This window comes from Leucoraja erinacea, chromosome 5, assembly GCF_028641065.1.
Source record: "Leucoraja erinacea ecotype New England chromosome 5, Leri_hhj_1, whole genome shotgun sequence".
In the NCBI taxonomy this organism is placed as follows: domain Eukaryota; kingdom Metazoa; phylum Chordata; class Chondrichthyes; order Rajiformes; family Rajidae; genus Leucoraja; species Leucoraja erinaceus.
In genome coordinates, this window is record NC_073381.1 from 84,888,794 (window position 1) to 84,909,185 (window position 20,392).

General features: G+C 43.2%; 1 protein-coding gene across 1 annotated transcript in view; it reads right to left on the reverse strand.

The window, feature by feature from the left end:
- Positions 1 to 20,392, reverse strand: part of LOC129697508 (dynein axonemal heavy chain 8-like) — a 641,267-nt gene that overhangs the window by 273,633 nt on the left and 347,242 nt on the right. The window contains 6 exon segments of the mRNA XM_055636144.1: positions 2,390 to 2,492; positions 7,087 to 7,250; positions 10,132 to 10,285; positions 11,377 to 11,576; positions 12,288 to 12,528; positions 13,935 to 14,072. Of these exon segments, the coding sequence (XP_055492119.1) occupies positions 2,390 to 2,492; positions 7,087 to 7,250; positions 10,132 to 10,285; positions 11,377 to 11,576; positions 12,288 to 12,528; positions 13,935 to 14,072 (1,000 nt within the window).

Consider the following 20,392-nt stretch of genomic DNA (forward strand, 5'->3'; position numbering starts at 1 on the left):
GACTAGAAGGAGAGCTGGGAGAAGACAAGGGATATCTAAAACTAGAGAAGTCAATGTTGATACCGCTGGGGTGTAGAATACCCACGCAAAATACCCAAGCTTGTCTCCTCACTACATTTACTGCTGGCTCCAGTCGCAAATCTGAGTTTTCGAGTGATCTGTGCAAGGCATTCATTGATGCTGGAATTCCACTGTGGAAATTGGAAAACAAATCTCTCAGAGTTTTTTTAGAGAAATACACAGAGGAACATATACCAAGCGAGTTATCATTATAGAAAAATTATGTTAACATCAACTTCAACATTGTTTTGCAGAAAATTAGAGATGAAGTTGCATACAAAAATATGAATTCCAATAGGCGAGACAACCGATGCTGTGGGGAGATATGTTGCTAATGTGGACATCGATACACTGGATGCAGGTCAACCATCAAAGGAGTATTTGTTGACATCGGAAGTATAGGGGAAGTCAAACAGCTCAACAATTGCTCAGTTGTTTACATCTTCACTTGTGTATTTTGGCCAGAAGGTATAAACCACGTGAATGTACTTCTGTTTGTGACTTAGTTTTATTCCCCAACATGTTGCATTTGACATGCTTAGCTCAAGGATTTCATAAAATTGCCAAGCACAGAAGTAGCTTGTTTCCAAATGTCGATCGCCTAGTTTCCAATGTCAAGAAAATATTCCTCAAAGTACCGTCATGTGTGCAGTTGTTCAAGGAAATGGCCCACGAGATTCCGCTACCCCCTCAGCCTGTTTTGACGAAGTAGGGTACACTGCTCTCATGTACTCTACTATGCTGCAAATTTTGAAAAGGTAAAATAAATCGTCAACTGTTTTGAAGAAGAAGAATCTGCTGCAGTCAGGTTCGTCAGTGAAATCATGCAGAAAAAGTCCCTCCACCGCGATCTTGTGTTTATTGCTTCCAATTTTGCAAACTTTCCACAAGCTATCACTTCCCTTGAGAAACGTGGTGAAACATTAGTGAATAACTTGCAGGTTTTCAACTAAGTAACTGATGATATTCATAAAATTACTGGCGATATAGGTAAAGACATACAAGGAAAATGTGAGAGAGTGATTTTAGCTAACAATAATCTTGAAGAAATACAAAACATAGCTAAAGTTCTCAAAGGTAGTTGTAATGCACAAGATATCGACATGAATATAGAGTCTGTAGCTTGTTTTGGGTATGCACCAGTGACCTCAGCTGGGGTAGAAATAGGTTTTTCACAACTGAAGCATATTCTGTCTGACAGACGGCATCGTTTAACACCAGATAATTTGAAAAAAATGCTGGTAATTATGTGCAACCAGGCAACTTTGGTCATTTAGTGTAGTATACCTTTATATTATTATTTTTAACCATATTTTGGTGGAAATAAATGCCTTGTTTTGTCAATAAATGTATTTTTCGTGCCTTTTTTGTAATTTAATATGCCTTTTTGCCTCCCTATTTCAGAGTTTTTTAGTGCCTAAACATCCTGGCTGTAGTTATAAGACATGAGAAATGTCAGTGGTAAAGTTAGGTAGTAGAAGCAGGAGGTGCTTCTCAATCCTTCCAGCTTCTCCCCGAGGCAAAAGAGATTGAGAGGAGATTTGTTACTGGTATGCTAGATCATGTTTGCTTTATATGTGATGATAAAGACAAGCTGCTCCCATTAGTGATTCGTTCAACAATCGGGGGAGCAAAAATACAAAATGATGGGCAAAAGGAACAGTATGACAATCCATTCTATAAGGTTTCTCATGCATTCAATCTCTATGTTATACCCCAAGGTGATAATTGTGAATTTGTGAGTTTTGAGGTTTGTTTTAAAGTTAAATATAACAGCACAAGGAGAAGACTTTAAAGGGCTAGTGGTTTTTTTTAAATTATTAATCATAATGTTTATATTTGTTATCTGACCCATCCTAGATGATCACCAAAGTATTTTAGATGCCACATAAAAAAATAATACAGATCCACCACCGATCTTCCGGCAAATACTGGTCTGGCACCTCCTTTAATTCGTACAGAAGTACGAGAACACACTTAAACCCCCACCGCCTACCCCACCCGGCAGACACCCCGAAAATGCAGCGCCAGAGTCGGCTGATCTGCTCCCATAGCTGACATCCGCGGCCGATGGGCAGGTCGAGTTTACCGGCTGCGGCCAGGGCTTTGGAACTCCGGCTCAGCTGATCCGTTGCCATAGCCAACATCTGTGCCCGGCCAGTATCTTGGCCCCCTAAGACCCTGACCTCTGTTGGGCTGGCAAAACAAATAATATGGCAAGGTTCTGGAACCAAGGGTGCTGGAAAATCGGTGGTGACCTGTACATTCATTTTTTTGCTGCATCGGATTTTTTTGCCTTTAGCACAAAAAACAAAATGCTTAAACAGACCTGAATGGTGTGCGAATCACTGGCCTGTCCAAGGATTTCCAATAATGCTGGATCAGAAACAAAAAAAAATCGTGGAAATAGCAATCGTTTCTTTTCCAGGTATCTGTAAAGTAATAATGTAAAAACAGAAAATAAAAACATGAGGACATTTCCAAGGAAAATCTGTGGACCACATGATAGTTTTTATTGTTTTATTATGATTGACAGCAGATCTCCAGTGGATTTGTTATTAACAGGGGATGTACTCAGCATAATACTTACATATTAAAGTTTAGGCTGGTCAGAAATTATAAATGCTATTAATGTTAGAGAATAAAGTACAGATGAAAGTTAAACATTCTTGTCAGCACACTATATTTGTTAATATTTCTAGTTACTTCTGCTATCATGCACATGCCCATACTGCAAGTTGAATATAATACAATTGATGAATGATGAAACACTGTTTGCATTAGTCGGATTCAATTGGTTTTTACATGATTTCGACTGGGAACTTGAGAACTATTTAAAGGTTATTGACAAAGGTTTTACCTTTACTATACAAAAGGAAGATCAGAACCTAAGAGAAGTTGTTTGCTACCACTGTAATACCTGCAGAAACGAAAGGCGAAAAGGATGAAATACATCTACTGTTAAGCCAAGATGGTTCTGCTTGCCTTGTAATGAAGTTGGTCACACCATAAGGTGGTGTCTAAAATTCAAGAAGAAAGAATATTAAGAAAACATGGAATTCTGTAAGGAGAAGGGAATCTGTTTTGGATGTTTAAAAAAGGACACATGGTTGAAGACTGTCAGAGTCTGATAACTTGTGATAAGTGCAAGCAAGATCATCTTGAAGCACTTCACACTGTGCAGAAGAAGCCGGAGCAAATAGAACAGAAGGAGAAACCAGCTGCTAGTGATGCTGTTATCTCACCTCAGATAACTGCCCATATTGGGGCAGGGGTTGAAACCTGTAACTTCTCTATCCTACCAGTACTGGTAAGGAATAGCAAGACAAATACAGTGTTGCAAACATATTCATTTTTGGATCATGGAAGTTCGGCTACCCTTTGTACAGAAAGCTTGATGAGAAGGCTGGACATCACAGGAGAAGAGGCTAAGATTTTATTGCGTACCATGAATGAGGAGAAATCCTGCGATAGTCATCACATTACAAGCAGGGAAATATCTAGTCTGGATGAAGACAATTTTATACCAATATCTGAGGCGTTTACACATGAGACCATGCCTGTTGGTCATCAAAATAAACCCAGACATGAGGACTTGAAACAATGGCCTTACTTGAAGGATGTCAAGATACCTAAAGTTAATTCTGGTATCGCCCAACTTATCGGAGTGGATGCTTTGAAGGCATTTGAACCTTTACAGACTGTGAGACGCCAAGGGGATGGACCGTTTGCTGTGAAAACTGTACTAGGATGGGTTATCTATGGCTCCTTGAGAAGGAACAACGAATGCAGGAGAAACCAGTAGAACTACCCTGCTGCTGTTGTTAATCAAATATCTATTGGTAAATTAGAAAAGCTATTGATCAAGCAATACAATCATGACTTCAATGAAAGTACCAGTAAGGAATCAGAAGAAATGGCCAGGGAAGAGTTAAAGTTCTTGGATATTATGAATCACCCAGTAAAGATGATAGACGGACACTATTGTCTGGACTTACCTTTCAAACAATAAAGTGTTAGTCTGCCGAATAATTGTTGTATGGCAGAGCAACGTACCCAGAATCTGAAACACAAGTTTGGCAAGAATACGAAATTTCATGAGGAATGTACGTCTTTCCTAAAGGATATGATTGACAATGATTATGCAGAAATGGTACCAACAGACCAGCTGAATCAAAGTGATGGAAAGCTTTGGTACATTCCGCACCATTGGGTGTATCTTTCGAAGAAAGGGACCTTGAGGGTAGTCTTTCACTGTGCTGCAGTCTTCAAAGGAACATCACTTAACTGTCAACTTCTGCAAGGTCCGGACCTTACCAGCTCACTCATTGGAGTTCTTATTAAATTCAGACAAGAACCGATTGCTTTGATGGCTGATTAAAGCAATGTTTCATCAAGTCAAAGTATCAGAAAAACACATTGACTAGTTGCGATTTTTATGGTGGTCTGATGGGATGCACAGCAAGATCTTGTTGAATACTGGATGAAGGTTCTCTTTGGAGCAGTGTCATCACCAATTGTGCAATAAAGAAGACTGCAGAGGACAATAAAGCTCACTTTCCAGAAGAAGTGATAACCACTGTGAAGAATAATTTCTATGTGGATGATTGCTTAAAATCCATGTCTATGGAGCAGGAAGCAATTCAAATGGTAAAACATCTGACTTCCCTCTGCAATAAGGGAGGATTCATGCTTCGACCAGCCATGTTGTATTGGAAAGCATTCCACCAGATGATAGAGCCAAGGAGACCAGGGAGCTGGATTTGGACAAAGACAATCTGCCAATGGAAAGAGCATTGGGACTGCACTGGTTGGTTGAAACCAATGTGTTCAAGTTCAGAATCTTGATTCAAGAGACACCATGTACTAGAAAGGGTATCCTATCCGTGATTGGTTCTGTTTACGACCCTTTGGGATTTCTTGCACCATTTACACTGCCAGCCAAGTTCTTCTTCTTGCCTAAAGTTGTAGGACAACTTGTTCTATTTGATCTTATCTGATTGTGGACGCCGGGTTGATTGCATTCATCGAAACAGGGCGGACCATGTGAAGGTTGCAATCTTCCACCCCCTAGCCAAGTTGATTTTGCAGGATCTTTGTAAGGAAAACTTGGATGGGGTGAGCGTATAACGCAAACTTCCTCTCACCGATGGACAGAATGGGTTGTCAGGTCTTAACAAGATCTCGATGTTCAAAGTAGCATGAAGCCTACAAGCTTTGGTCAGATCAGAAGTGCGCAGTTGCATCATTTCTCAGGTGCCAGTGAAAGTGGCTACGGTACTGTTTCATATCTAAGATAATGATGATGATGAAGTACATGTTGCATTCTTAATGGAAAAGGCTAGAGTGGCACCATTGATGCAAATGACAAATCCCAGAATGGAACTTACTGCCGCAGTTTTAGCTGTTAAAGTTGACATAATATTGCAAAAAGAACGACAGCTTCAACTGGAAGAATCTATCTTCTGGACGGTGCTTAAATACTTTAACAATGAGAACAAATGTTTTTTGACATTTATAGCAAACAGAATATCTTTTGTATTGAGAGCTACTACTGTTTCACAATGGAAATATGTTAACACAAAGGAAAATTGCAGATGAAGCTTCTAGAGGGCTAACAGCAGACCACTTCTTAGGTAACAAGAGATGGATCAATAGACCAGAATTTCTCCGTAAGCCAGACAGAGAATGGCCAAAGCTTGAGCTGGGATTTGAAAGCTCTGTAAATGATCCGGAAATTAAACAAAACATTACAGTGAACGTTATTGCTAAAAATCCTATTATTCTCTCGAAGGATTTTCACATATCAACATTATTGTTATGACAAATCCGTGAGTTGATCGGACATGGAGGAAGAAGTTTCATACTGTCAAAACTTTGGACTTTTGTGTTTTGGACTATATACTGGGGATCATGCCTGCCGTTGAGGGTTTGGTGTGCACAGTACGACTTCAGACTAAGAACAATGATTTAATAAGACCAATAACCAAGTTATGCTTGCTTCGAGAAGGCCAAGGTGTAGATGGAAGAATCGCTAAAGAAGTCTGAATGCTGATATATAATGCATGTTATGTTTAATTTTTTTTTAATATATATGTGAAGCTTTTTCAGCTACATTTTTCATTGTCTATTAGTAATTGCCTCGTAATATACTCAGAACAATTAGGGCCCGGTATGTAGTAGCCATTCAGCTTAACTCAGTATGTTATAACTATAATCAGTTAATTTTAAATTTTATCTGCCTGTAATCATGTGGGTGGGATTTATATGTAGTCTGAGGCGTGTTTGCAGCTGGGATTCTCACGCAGACTCCCTAGTAGTTGGTTTAGTTTGAATAAACGTGGGGGAGAGGTCACAGCTTTCGACCATGTACTAGTATGACCACGAGTAAGATTAAAATGTACTTATACAAGAAGATGTTTGGATGAATATCTTACTGTTTTTACTACTACAATAAAGAAACTATCAACTATTATTTCTTTTTTCTTTTTTGTATGACTTTGTAATGTGTTCAAATGTAAATAATATGGTGTACATATAGCTGCTAAATCTGTATAAGATAATTACAAGCAGTTGAATAAGCGGTGGGAATTAATATGCTTTGGCTTCTTCCTGCTCCTTTTCAGACACATATCATTTCATTTATTTATAGATATTGTTTATGACACTTTATAAATATTTTTGTTTTGTTTTTTGTATGCTTTCACATTTGCTTTTTATTCTTTTATTCTGTTCGAAATAAATAATAAAATAAACAAATTAATTAATTAATCAAGAGACTGTGTTTGGAAGATTTATCTTTCGACAGCTTTGAAGAGCTCGTGAGTGTGTTTCGATTATCTCCTGATCCCCTTCAATCATAGTGACAAAAGGAAAGAATCCTTGAAACAATATAAACATCTGTCACTATAGATGCCATAACTTTACGTTACTTTCAAAAAACAAAACCAGTACAATTTGAAAGAATCTGACCTCAATCCTCGCAAGTCACAGATCATCAGCACGTATAGAATCTGAAATTTTTACCCTGTTAGTGATTTCTGGCAGACTTCCAGTTGCTCCTGTAAATGAGGCAGAAGCTGTCCCATAATGTCATCTCCTACACAGCACTGGACCACTCCTGGAATTTCATGAGCTCGTTGCATAATTTTTATCCATGATTTATCAACATTTTGAAAACGTTTTGCTTCCTGGAGAAAAAAATACAATATCATCAGTTTCAAATGTAAGAGAAATCCTTCAAAGTAGCCTTGTTTCATGGAGATTTTGTAATGGAGCACTAAAATAGAGATAAGAGACTGCAAATGCTAGAATCTTGTGAAAAACACAAAGCGCTAGTGGAATTCAGTGGATCAGGCAACAACTGGGGAGGGAATGGACAAGTGACATTTTGGGTTGGGACTCTTCAGACTCGGGTCCCAATGCTAAACTGCACAGGTCCATTCCCTCTACAGATGCCGCCTGATCACTAAGCACAACATTCTTGAATTAAGAAACTGCCTTTGTATCACTTGTTTTTACAGAAAATGTTTAGGTATTTGGAACGTTCTGCCAGTGGGTGGAGGCATGATAATGATATAAAAACCTGGATGCAACATAACTTCCTCAAACTCAACAGCGATAAAACAGAATTCCTCCTCATAGGCTCCAAAGCCACACTCAGCAAAATCAATAACCCCACTCTCACCATCGACGGCACCACTGTCTCCCCATCTCCCCAGGCCCGCAACCTTGGCGTGATCTTTGATTCCACCCTCTCCCTTGAGCCTCACATCCGCCATGTCATTAAAACTTTCATGTCCGCAACATCGCCAAACTCAGACCCTCTCTCACACCTCCCGCTGCTGAAAGACTCATCCATACCTTCATCTCCTCCCGACTGGACTACTGCAAATCACTTCTCCTTGGCATCAGCTCCACCTACATCAACCGACTCCAACTGGTCCAGAACGCAGCCGCCCGACTCATCACCCACACCAAATCCTGGCATCACATCACTCCAGTCCTCAAACAACTTCACTGGCTTCCCATCTCCCACCGGATCACCTACAAAATCCTGATCCTCACCTACAAAGCCCTCCACTATCTGCCCCCCCCCCCCCCCATATCTCACTGACCTCCTCTCCCCCTACCAACCCTCACGGTCCCTCAGATCCACATCAGCCGGTCTCCTCTCCATCCACAAGTCCAACCTCCGCAGTTTTGGGGACAGAGCCTTCTCCAGGGCAGCTCCCAGGCTCTGGAACTCCCTCCCCCAACTGATCCGCAATTCCGTGTCCCTCACCATCTTCCAGTCCCGCCTCAAGACCCATGTCTTCACCTATACCTATCCTTAGCCCCACGTCCCCCTCCCTTTTCATCTGTGCTTGAATTGCCTCATATTGTGTTTTGAATTGAATTCTGTCTTTAATTTGTGTACTAGTCATGTCTCTACTATTTATTTCATTCCCCTTACATGTTTTTCCTCTACTTGCTAAATTTTTGTAAGGTGTCCTTGAGACTCTTGAAAGGCGCCCATAAATAAAATTTATTATTATTATTATTATTATGAGCATTAAGATTGGTACATGAACATGCAATAAATGGTTGGATAAGAATCGTGTGCTAGCAAATGGGGATAGTTTAATTTGGCATCACAGTCGGCACATATGGGCCAAAGCGGCTTCTATTGTGCTGCACTGTTCGATGTTCTAGAAGTTTCATTACTACTCTTATGCTATAAGAACACAGTTGGCAAAAGTGGACCGAGAGAGTAGATTAAAGAGAATGAACGTAGGGCTAGATATTTAGGAAGATATTTCATTAAGCGCAAGAAAGGTATATTCTAGCAAGAAAGAAAGACGCTCTAAGAAGGGTGCATGTTCTATATCTAACTAAAGAAGTTAAGAATGGTATCAAATTAAAGGAAAGGGCATGTGGTGCACGATTAGCTGAAGGCCAGAGGATTGGATAATTATTAGAAACCAGCAAAGGAGATTCAAAATATAATACAGAGGGAGAACGATACTAAGCTTTTGAACCCAAATCATTCCGCATAACTGCAGTGACCTCATCCTTCCTTAACAAACCTACTCCACTGACTTAGGAAATTCTAAAAATAATAAGGAATGTGAGTAGTTTGTAATTTTTTTCCCCCAAGATCTTACATACTAGGAAAGTATGATGGGAAAACAGGCCAACAGTGAAGGGATCTTGGGTTAGGAGAGGGATCTTATGTTAATAGATTTATCGTGTTATTTAGATTCTGGGCTAAATTAAGATACATTTTTGGGGTTGTAAACTAAGATGAAGGCAATAAAACTGATCAAGGAGTAGTGAATTTTATAGCACTCATTTGTTATACAAATGGGAGAGTGGTTTTCTAAATAGCAGGGAACATAAGGTTAAAGATAAATCTGGGAAAAAAACAAAGATGAACAGCTCCAGAGACATTGATCAATGATGAATTATTTCAAAATTGTAGAATGCACATGTAACCATTGTGTCATGAGAATATACAACTGCGTAGGTGCTGTGAATCTTTGAAACACTTTGGTTCTCTCAGAGCGTTTCCCAATACATACAGTTCAGGCCTTGAATAAATCATACGAGAAAACCACCACTGCTCTCTGAGATATTCTTTGTGTTTTTCAGATCAGCAATTAACCCATTCTTATTAAAACAAGATTATCTGCCACCTGCCATGTTCTTGCCTATTCACTTAACCTATCTCTTCTGAAGTTCCATCACATCACATGCATTTCCTTTGCATCAACTTTTAATCCCAAATCATTTGGACATTCCTTGAAAAGAACGAGGTATAATACAAACACCAAAGTATCTCATTGCATTGTTTTAATTGTTAAAGAATTATCTTTGTTTTGTGGCAGAGCCCATTTTAATCCCACTTGATAGTTTCCTTTGTCTTACATAAGCTTCTACTTTGTCAAATGCTTTGGTCAAATTCATTTATACCACATCATATGATCTACCCCAGTCAGCATCTATTATTATCTCTTCAAATGATTCAGTTAAGATAGACTTGATTTTCTGCCCCCGATTTAAGCATTTAAAACACAAGCTATGTATTACCTGTGGTAGTTGTTTGGCAATATCTCCTCCTACAAAGACTGCCTCTAGGTAAATCCACAGATTTTGAACTAAAAGCCACTGTTCTATTATAGTTGTGCATGCTGTTAGATTGTGAACCCAGGTTTGAATATCCTTCTTGTAGTAAGCATTATACCTGTGGCAGGGAAAAATTCCATTCAGTTGATAACAATGTTCTCTGCATCTGTAACACTATATTGTGTTTATTTTCTTTTGCATTACCTGCTGTTCTCATTTTCAATGTATCTCAGTACACATGCCAATAATAAACAAATAACAATACAAAAATACGTGGATTAAAGCTAATTAAAAAATATCCAGTGTGAGCATTAAATAGATTTAGAGAGCTTCCATTGATAAATCTGCCAAAAAATGAAGCTAGATATATTTAGCCCAATTATATTTTGTAGTGTAGGAGATTGTGACATGTTGCAGGCACCTTTATTTGGCCAACTATAAAAGTACCTGTACCTCTTTGTGAAAGTTCCTTGTCACATTTACTACCAATTCAATCATTTTTGGGGCAGATTTTGCCTCATTATTATGCTTTACTATATTAGCTTGAAGAACGAATCTCTACACATCATTAAAATAAATGGGGTAAGTTTGTAATATGGTTAACCAAAGTGCCTCATACACTGGAAAAGGATGATGGAAAATTATGCTAACTTAGTAAAGATAAATCAAAATTCATGTTAGAAATGATCAGTGCAGTAATTCCAGAAGATATTGCCTAGACTGTAATGTATAATTAATTAGAACAAAGATAGCTATGTATGAAGGTTAGAATGTAGGATTATTCACAGGACAAGCAAGATAGGAAGATAGGCCTTGATATCTTTCTGTACACACAGATGGTCAAAGGAAGAGTCATTTTTCTACCAGAAGGATGGGGGAAACTGTTATTGGGTAAGTCCCATATAAATCAATAACTAATGATCACAATCTCCAATAAAGAACAGGTTCTTAATAATTTATTTTGAAACTGATCTCTCGTTTGAGAATGCTGTCCAGTATATACTTTAACAAGGCCCGAATAAACCAATCTGTTTGAGAAGCTATCACTGCTCTTTACGATTCTCTACGTGTGCTTTCCCAATCCAAGCCATAATTTAAGAGTGTTACTGGGCCCCATGTGAGAGCCATCTTCAGGGTGCAGGTCAAACACACAAATCCCTCCAATATAGGCTCTATAAAGATTCAAATAATTGTTCTTGGTTATTCTACCTGTTGCTGAGTAAAGAATTCAGGATCATTAAACTGTCCTCCATCATTGTTATGATTTCTGCTGTCTCCAGTCCTTTCAACAATAGCTCTCCTCTGCTCTTAAATGTGGAAAAACTCAAGTTTTGACTGACCCAAGTCTGCATCACCTGAGTCAATTTTGCCTCAATATCCTTTTCTTTCACAGAGGATATGCAGATATCCTGAAAAACATTCATAATAAAAGCTATTATCAGTCTTTACTGTATAAGGTTATCTTTATAGTATTGAAACAGATCTTCCCCACTCCATCTAAAATAACTAGTTGGTTCATCCTACATCCTGACTCCTAGTCTACAGGACTTCATCCAGATCCTTTTTTCATGCAATATTTCTAATTACACCATCAAGCATTGGATGCAAGGTACTCAGTGCTCTTTGGGATAAAGTTTATTTTATTAGATGAAATTCTATGCCCTCCAACCCTGCGTCTTCCCCCATCATCCCAACTCTGACCCAATGAAAATAGTTCTATCTTATTGGCCACCTTGGTTGCTCATAATTTAAATAATCTTGAATTAAATCTCCCATTAGATTTGTTTGAACCAAAAATATTGCCAAATAAATACCCTGTCCCCATAGCCAAAATTCGACAGCCCTGTATTTATAGCTAACAAGAGGTATTTTAGGTGTGCCTCATTTCTGCTGTCTCCATGTCTATTGATGCTGTCAATGACAGTAAAGTTATATGTTTGCTTAGAGGGTAAAAATAAAATGATATGAAAATTATTTGTGGAATGTGGCAGAAGGTAACTGAGATACCATAGGGCAAAGTTAAATAAAAGGTTTAGAAAGAAACATAAATTCTGACACTTTTGCCCACTTTGTATTATTTTACAAAATCAATTCCTCTTCCTCTGAGGTTAGTCTCATACCTCAATGTCATCCTTAAACGGAAGCAGTGGAGCCTCCATAACATGTTTCAGAGAGAATGCTTCCGATGTCACATTAAATGTGTGCCCTGTCACTGCAGATATCCGTTGCCAATGTCTTGGTTGTATTGATTTGCTGGCCATCATTTCAAGGAGAGGACATGACTCACTGAAATCATCGATTTTCTTCTTGAGATCCATAAATGCTTGCCATTCCTTTAAGGCTTTTGGTAACCTACGACACCTACAAATAGGCCATATAAAAGAATGCAAACTAATTAAACTTAATCTACACCAATAAGCCAACCTGTAACTTAAATATTAAATAACATAATGCACAGATCATCTGCTAAAGGAACGTTGTGTAGGTTGTTTTGCACTTTTTCAATTTCAATAAAGTAATATATGATGCTAAACAGTATCAAATGTAAGATGCACACAAACTCTACAATTTCACTTCTGGGTCCTCCATGCATCTAATATGTAAATACTCAGAGATCAGAAGTGCATGGTAGTACAAAATGGTGTGCAATATGAGCCATGAATTGTAGAAATTTGCACCCTGCGTCTGTAACCTATACTAGCCTCATGATGGTTACCTTGCCAAAGGTCGGTCTTCTTCTTTTTCATTCTTTGTGTTTTTAGTTTGTTGTAAAATGTATGTTTTAGCTTATTTTTAGTTTTTGTATTAGTGGGGGATGGGGGAAACTTTTTTTAATCTCCTTCCTTGATGGAGATGCAACTTTTTCCGTGTTGTATCTCCGTCTGCACTGCGGCCTAACATTGTGGAGCTGGCGGCCTCTTGTTTGGGACTTTTAGAGCTCCAAAACCACCGAGACTGTGGACTTTAACATATTGGAACAGGCGATCCTTTTGCCAGGAGTCGGCCTTTGGTGCTCCAATCTGCAGGAGCTGCGGACTTTAACATCATGGAGCTCACATTCCCTGGTTAGCGGCAGACTTCGGGGACTCCAAGCCGCAGGAGATTCGACCGTCCCGATGCGGGAGCTTAGATCATCCCGACATGGGAGTTCGACCACTGGCTGCAGATGGTTCAACCTCCCCGACCGCAGAAGGGAGGAAAGAAAATAAGACTTTATTGCCTTCCATCACAGTGAGGAATGTGGAGGAGCTGCTATGGTGGAAGTTTATGCCAAATTTTTATGTAGTTGTGTGTCTTGTTTCTTTTTTGGTATGACTGTATGGCAAACCAAATTACTTGTATTTTGCAAAACATACTTGGCTAATAAATTACGATTATGATTATGAAGCAGGTATTCCCAACACTAGTGAGGATTGTTTCAGCGTTATACTAGCACCACTAGCTTGAGAAAATAGCCCAAGGGAAATGGTACTGAGAACTTTCTAGGGTAGCTTACATCTGGCTATTTCTTGGGCCTGCCATTAATATCCATTTAGAGAACATATTTCCCCTTCCCTGCCCAATTCACACACTTTGCTCAATGGATTTAGAAAGAAGGACTGATTAGGGATAGTCAGCATGGATTTGTACAAAGGAGATCATGTCTCATGAATTTGATTAAGTTTTTCTGCAGAAGTTACCAAGAAGGTTGATGAGGAATCTATTTACCATTTCATCCATTTACCATTAGCTTTATAACAGCATACATGCCAGATAACTTCAATTACCTATTCTGAAAGTCCAATAGTTCAGCGTTAATCTTCTCAATGTCCACTTCCACCCACAGTAAATCATAGTAACCATTAATATTATTCATCACTGCATCATACAGACCATACAATTTCTGCAGAAGGTTTAGTTCCTTCCTAGAAAGTAAATATGAACAACAGTAGGTTTAATAGTAAAGCAAGAGGTTGAAGCACAATAAAGCGAGTTGTAAACTCCAGAGAAAGCTTTATTAAATATGAAGGAACTTCAAAACAATAGTGGTGTGGCTGGGCTCAGAATAGCTGCGTGACGCTCTGCAGGCACACACAAAAACTCCATCTATATCTCCTTATCTCCAACCACCGCCCCTCAGTCACGCGCTTCTTCCGAGGGTTCGACTAAACAAATGCCCGACTATCAGATGACGCCACAAGGTCATTAATTATCGATTTTGTTGGATACTTGCAGTTATTAACAATTAAGTCATGGTGTGTATCTTGTTCTAAAGATCACTTTAACCTAAATTCAATTATTATTTATAAATTAAAATAAAAACAGAATATATCGGAAATAATCAGTGGATCACACAACATCTGCATTGAGAGGACCAAAGTTAATATTTCAGATTATTAACCTTTCATTAGCACTCAAAAACATGGAAGGCATGAAGACATATGTTTAAATCTGAATTTATATACATAAAAAATAATTCTGGTAATAGTGGTGTTTAAGAAGGAACTGCAGATGCTGGAAAAATCGAGGGTTGATAAAAATGTTGGAGAAACACAGCAGGTGAGGCAGCATCTATGGAGCAAAGGAAAAGGTGGCGTTTATGGTCGAGACCCTTCTTCAGACTGAAACGTCACCTTTTCCTTCGCTCCATAGATGTTGCCTCACCCGCTGAGTTTCTCCAGCATTTTTATCTACCTTCTGGTAATAGTAGTGTTCACATGTAATTGTCGTTCTGGTAAGCAAAAAATTATGGGTTTGGCAGGTCACAGCAGAAAATGCTGGAAATATTCAGCAGGTCAGATTGCATCTGTGGGAAGAGAAACAGCGTTGATATGCAGGCTACTTGATACTACTCGGTTATGGGCCTGTCCCATTTAGGCGATTTTTCAGGCGACTGCTGGCGGCTGTGAAGTCGTCGGCAGTTGCCTGAAAAACCGGCGACAGGAACGGCGATTGTCAGAGTGGAACACACACACATATCGCTTCTGGGTTTTTTTTTTGAAGGTATACTCATCCAGACTAGTGGAGACTATTCCTTCATCTTTTGACGTGCTTTGAAGAAGGTGGCAGAAAGGCTTTAAACTGTCAGGAAGTGATTTGTATTCTTGTATTCAAATTTTATTGTCATTGCCTCACTTTGAGACAACGAAATGAATTTCCGGTACAGGCAGTATCGTTAAAAAAAATCACAAGAAAAATAATAAAAATAAATAATAAATAAATAATAAAACATATTAAAAATAAAATTGAAATTGAATTAAAAATTAAAAAAAAAAAAAAAAAAGCACAAACACAGAAAGTCCACAACACAACATAACATAAATGGCACCAAGGTGAGGATGGCACCATAGTCCAGCCAGCCTCCCCTCCGTGTCCATCCGTGGTCGGGGCCTTCCGAGCACCCGCAGTCGCCGCCCCGGGTGGCCCGATGTTCAGGCCCTCACGCCGGGCCGGTGGAACGCCGACGCTGAACCCCGACGGTGAGCATCCTCATCCTCAGCGGCCCGGACCCTCTGATCAGCCGCCTCCCGCTCCCGGAGTCTGCAGCTCCTGAGTCCGCAGGCCGAGCCGGGCAGAGTCGCAGGACCCCGCGCTGTCCATCAGCGCCGCCCGCGTTGGGAGCTCTGCAAACCGCAGCTCCATGATGTCGGTGCAGCAGGTCCAGCACTCCGGGCTCCAGACGGCGACCCCCGGTAAGGCATCGCCAGCCCCGCGATGTTCCAGCGCTGTCCCGCCGCTGCTGGAGCTCCGGTCGATCCCGGCAGGAAAGGCCGCGCCAATCCAGGTAGGTAGGCCGCTGTGGGGGGAGGGGGGGGGGCGAGGACGCGACTCGAATAATAGTCGCGTCCTCACCAGGAAGCGGCTGAAGTACGGTATCCCCCGCACCGTGCCCTCTTCCCCCACATAAAAACACCAAAAAACACAAAAAAATACACTTTTAACATAACTAAATAAACAAAAAAACAAAAAGATACCGGGCTGTAGGTGGAGGCTGCTGGCACCAGCGCCACCGGAAGTACAAGATTTGTTTCCAACAGAGAGCCAACATCTGACCCTACTTGTAGTCACTGCATTTATGTGGTTTTCCAGTTATTGTTGGATGTTAAAGGAATATGATAATGGTTAAGAGCAGGCAATTGGACCTTCTTCTGTTAGATGGACATTGCAAAGAACCTGTGTCGTGAAAATCACATCATTTATAATTTATTTTTGAATGTTGCCAATCTGAAAGATGGCTCCTGAACTTGTGCACTTGTGTTCTGGAGTAGACCTTCAATAATCAAAATGGCTTCTGTAGATCAGTGCATGTTCCCTTAACCATAGTGACCTCCCCACTACTAACCACTCCCCATTGTCTCCAGTATAATTGTAGTGTCCCCACCTCTAGCTCGCCCTCTAGCTCCAGTGATGACCACGGACAGCTACAGCTTAGTGTTAAGTCTCAGTTAATAAACAGTTACAGTAAAAAGACTTGTGTGTGCAGTAAGTCATTTTACATGGTGTCACAGCGGTAGACCTGCGTCTCCTGTTTAACGGTTTTCATTTTCTTATTTCTTTCTCCCAGTCCTTCCCTCCGTTCGTTTTTGTCATGTCCCACTCCTGTCGTCAACCTGACACGTTGGTTTTCGACACGGACATTGTCCATCGCTGGACCGTGTTCCAGCGCGATTTCAAACACTACATCGCTATTGCCCATCCTGATGCCACTCCTGCTGTGCAGGCTCACCTGCTCCTCAACCTCACGGGACCTGCTGCAATGGATCAATATGCGTCGTTCCATTTCGCCGCCGGAGAGGACCGTCACGACCCGGTATGTCTCATCGCTAAGTTCACTGCCCTCTGTGATATCCCCACCAACAACATTATAGAACGCTTTAAATTCTTCCAGAGGCAGCAGTTGCCAGGCGAGCATATCGACGCTTATATTGCCGCTTTGCATCACCTGGCTCGGCGCTGCCGCCTTGAGACAATCACCACAGAAGAATTAATTAGGGACGTCCTCGTTCATGGTCTCCGCAACGAAAGACTGCGTGAGCAGCTCCTAGTGAAACCCGATCTGACACTGCGGGATGCAATGTATGCTGCCCGCATGTCCTCCGCCGTTGGTTCCGTGTCCCGCCCGGCTCCCCAGGACATCAACTTTACCGGTCCAGCCGGTCGCCTGCCTACACGACGAAACCCCGCGGCTTTCCCCATAAAGGTCGCCACCTCAACTGCCCCGCGCCGTTGCCCTAACTGTCATTTTACAGCGCATCCCTCAAACGTTTGCCCCGCACAGGGCAAGACCTGTCTTTCCTGTGGCAAACTCAACCATTTTTCTGCCGCCTACCGTTCCCGTGGGAAGCCAGTCCCTTCGCCAATGTTATGTCAATAAGCCTTTTCAAGCAGATCAGATCTGGTGAGAAAGTTCTTCCTGGTGACACCTGCCTCCATGCCTATGGGGGGGGCGTCCTGGTTCCCGTGGGAAAGGCAACTCTTATCTGTACAGTTCTCGAGGCCTCTCGGCCCCTCACTTTCCACCTGCTGGACTCTGACAACGTCACCCTGCTGGGCGCCCGTGCGTGTCAGGACCTGGGGCTAGTCTCATTCCACCACAGCATTCACCTGGTGCAGGCCCCCATGGACCCCCTGACCGAGTACCCCGACCGCTTTGATGACATTCTGGGCAAGCTGCCCTGCGACTATAACATTGTTGTCGACCCGAGCGTCGACCCGGTGATTCGGCCGGCACACCGCGTCTCCTTTGCAATGAAGGGCCGCGTGGAGTCTACTCTGCGGGATATGGTGACCATGGGCATCCTCAAGGAGGTGAGCGCTCCCACCAGGTGGGTCTCCACCATGGTCGTCGCCGCCAAGAAGGACAAGAGCGAGATCCGGATCTGCATCAACCCCAAGGACCTCAACCTTGCCATCAAGCGCCCCCACTACCCCATGAGGACGGTAGAGGACGTTGCTGCACAGGTCGGCCCTGCCACTGTCTTTTCTGTCCTAGATGCCAAGAGCTCCTTCTGGCAGATCCCTCTGGACGAACGCTCCTCATTCCTCACTACTTTCAGCACTCCCTTCGGCCGGTTCCGTTTCCTCCGCATGCCGTTCGGGATCAACTCAGCTAGTGAGGTCTTCCAGCGCACCATGGAACAGCTGTTTGCTGGGTTACCGTGCGCCATCATCGTAGATGACATTCTGGTGTACGGGAGGGACGTCGCTGAGCACGACCTGAACCTCCGCAAAGTCCTGGACAGGGCGCGGGTGATCAACCTCAAGCTTAACCCGAAGAAATGTCGATTCCGGGTCCCGGAAGTCACTTACGTTGGCCATGTCTTCACGGCAGGGGGTCTCAAGCCCGACCCCCAGAAAACGTCGGCGGTCACAGAGATGCCCGCTCCTACCGACGTCCCTGGCCTGCAGCGCTTCCTGGGCATGGTCAATTACCTGGGTAAGTTCATACCCGACCTCAGCGAACTGAGTGCCCCCCTGCGGGAACTGATCAAAAAGGACTCCGCGTGGGTCTGGCTCCCGCATCACCAGTCGGCTTTCGTGACTCTGAAATTGAAGCTTGCCGCTACCCCGACTTTAAAATTTTTCGATCTGCACAGACCCATTGTCCTCACTTGCGATGCCTCCAAGTTTGGTCTCGGTGCCGCTTGTCTGCAGCTCTATGACGGCCTTCAGCTGCCCGTCTCCTACGCTTCTCGCACCATGACCCCTGCCGAGCAGCGCTATGCCCAGATTGAAAAAGAACTGCTTGCCGTGGTCTTCGCTTGCTCCAAGTTCAAGGACTACATCCTCGGCAACTCTTTCACCATCGAGACTGACCACCAGCCGTTGGTGACGATCCTGAATAAACCTATCCATGTTGCTTCTTCCCGGTTGCAGCGCATGATGCTGCAACTCCAGCGTTTCACGTTCCAGATCGTCTACCGTAAGGGCAAAGACATGTTTGTAGCTGACACCCTGTCTCGTGCTCCGCTGCCTTCCGTTGTCCGCCACCCCTACGAATCGTCGGATCTTCTGGTACTGAACGTTAACATTGTTCCTTCACAGCAGATGCAGTCCCTGGTGCAACACACTGCTGATGATCCTGCCCTGCAACAACTTGCGGACGTTATCCGCCGTGGTTGGCCTGACCGACGCTCCGAACTGCCTGCTGGCACTGTACCTTATTTCCTGGTTCGAGATGAACTGGTGCTGCACGCCGGCGTGGTGGTAAAGGGTCACAAAGTCGTGGTGCCTGCCGCTCTGCGGGATCATTACTTCCAGTCTGCTCACAGCGGCCACCCTGGGGTGGAAGCTACTTTGTCCCAGGCCCAGAGCCAATTCTACTGGCCAGGTATGGCTCAGGACATCCGTGACAGGGTCTCCGCCTGCGCTGCCTGCAACACCCTGCATCCCCATCAGCAGCGCCAGCCTCTCCTGCAGCCGCCGGCTCCAGAGCTCCCTTGAATGGCCGTTGCCACTGACCTATTTGAGTGGCGCGGAAAGCACTTCCTTGTCCTGGTGGACTCTTATTCCAGCTGGTTCGAGGTCGATCAGCTGACCTCCATCACCTCTGCCGCTGTCATCGGGAAGCTTCGCCGCCACTTCTCCACCTTCGGCTCCCCGGTGACCCTCCGGTCCGACAACGGCAGCCAATTCTCCAGCGCCGAGTTCAAAACCTTTGCTGCCCGTTGGAACTTTCACCACATCACCAGCAGCCCCGAGTATCCTCAGAGCAACGGACTTGCTGAACGGGCCGTCCGCAGTGCCAAGGAGCTGCTGGAACACTGCCGCCTGTTCCGTTCTGATTTCCACCTTGCCCTGCTTAACCTCCGCAACATTTCCCGCGACCCCGCGCTCGGTTCCCCTGCCCAGCGCCTTATGTCACGCACCACCAGACCTCCCCTGCCGGTCTCCCAACAGTCCCTCAAGCCCTCGGTACAGAATCCTGCCACTGTCACTGAGCGCATTGTCAAAAAACAGGTCGTCCAGAAGCGCTCCTTCGACAAATCCGCCCGGCCCCTTCCGCGTCTGTTCCCGGGGCAGGTGGTCCGAATGCAGTCCCCCTCTGGCCATTACCGCCTGGCCGTCGTGGTCGGCGACGCCGGTTCGCCGCGCTACTACTTCGTCGACTACGAGGGGTCTATCTACCGTCGCTCCCGCCAGCACCTGCTGCTCGTGAACGAGCCCTCTCCGCCTCCCGCGGATCCTTCTCACCCCCCCATTCCATCTCGAACTCCCGTTGCCCCGCACGCCCCGACAACACCTC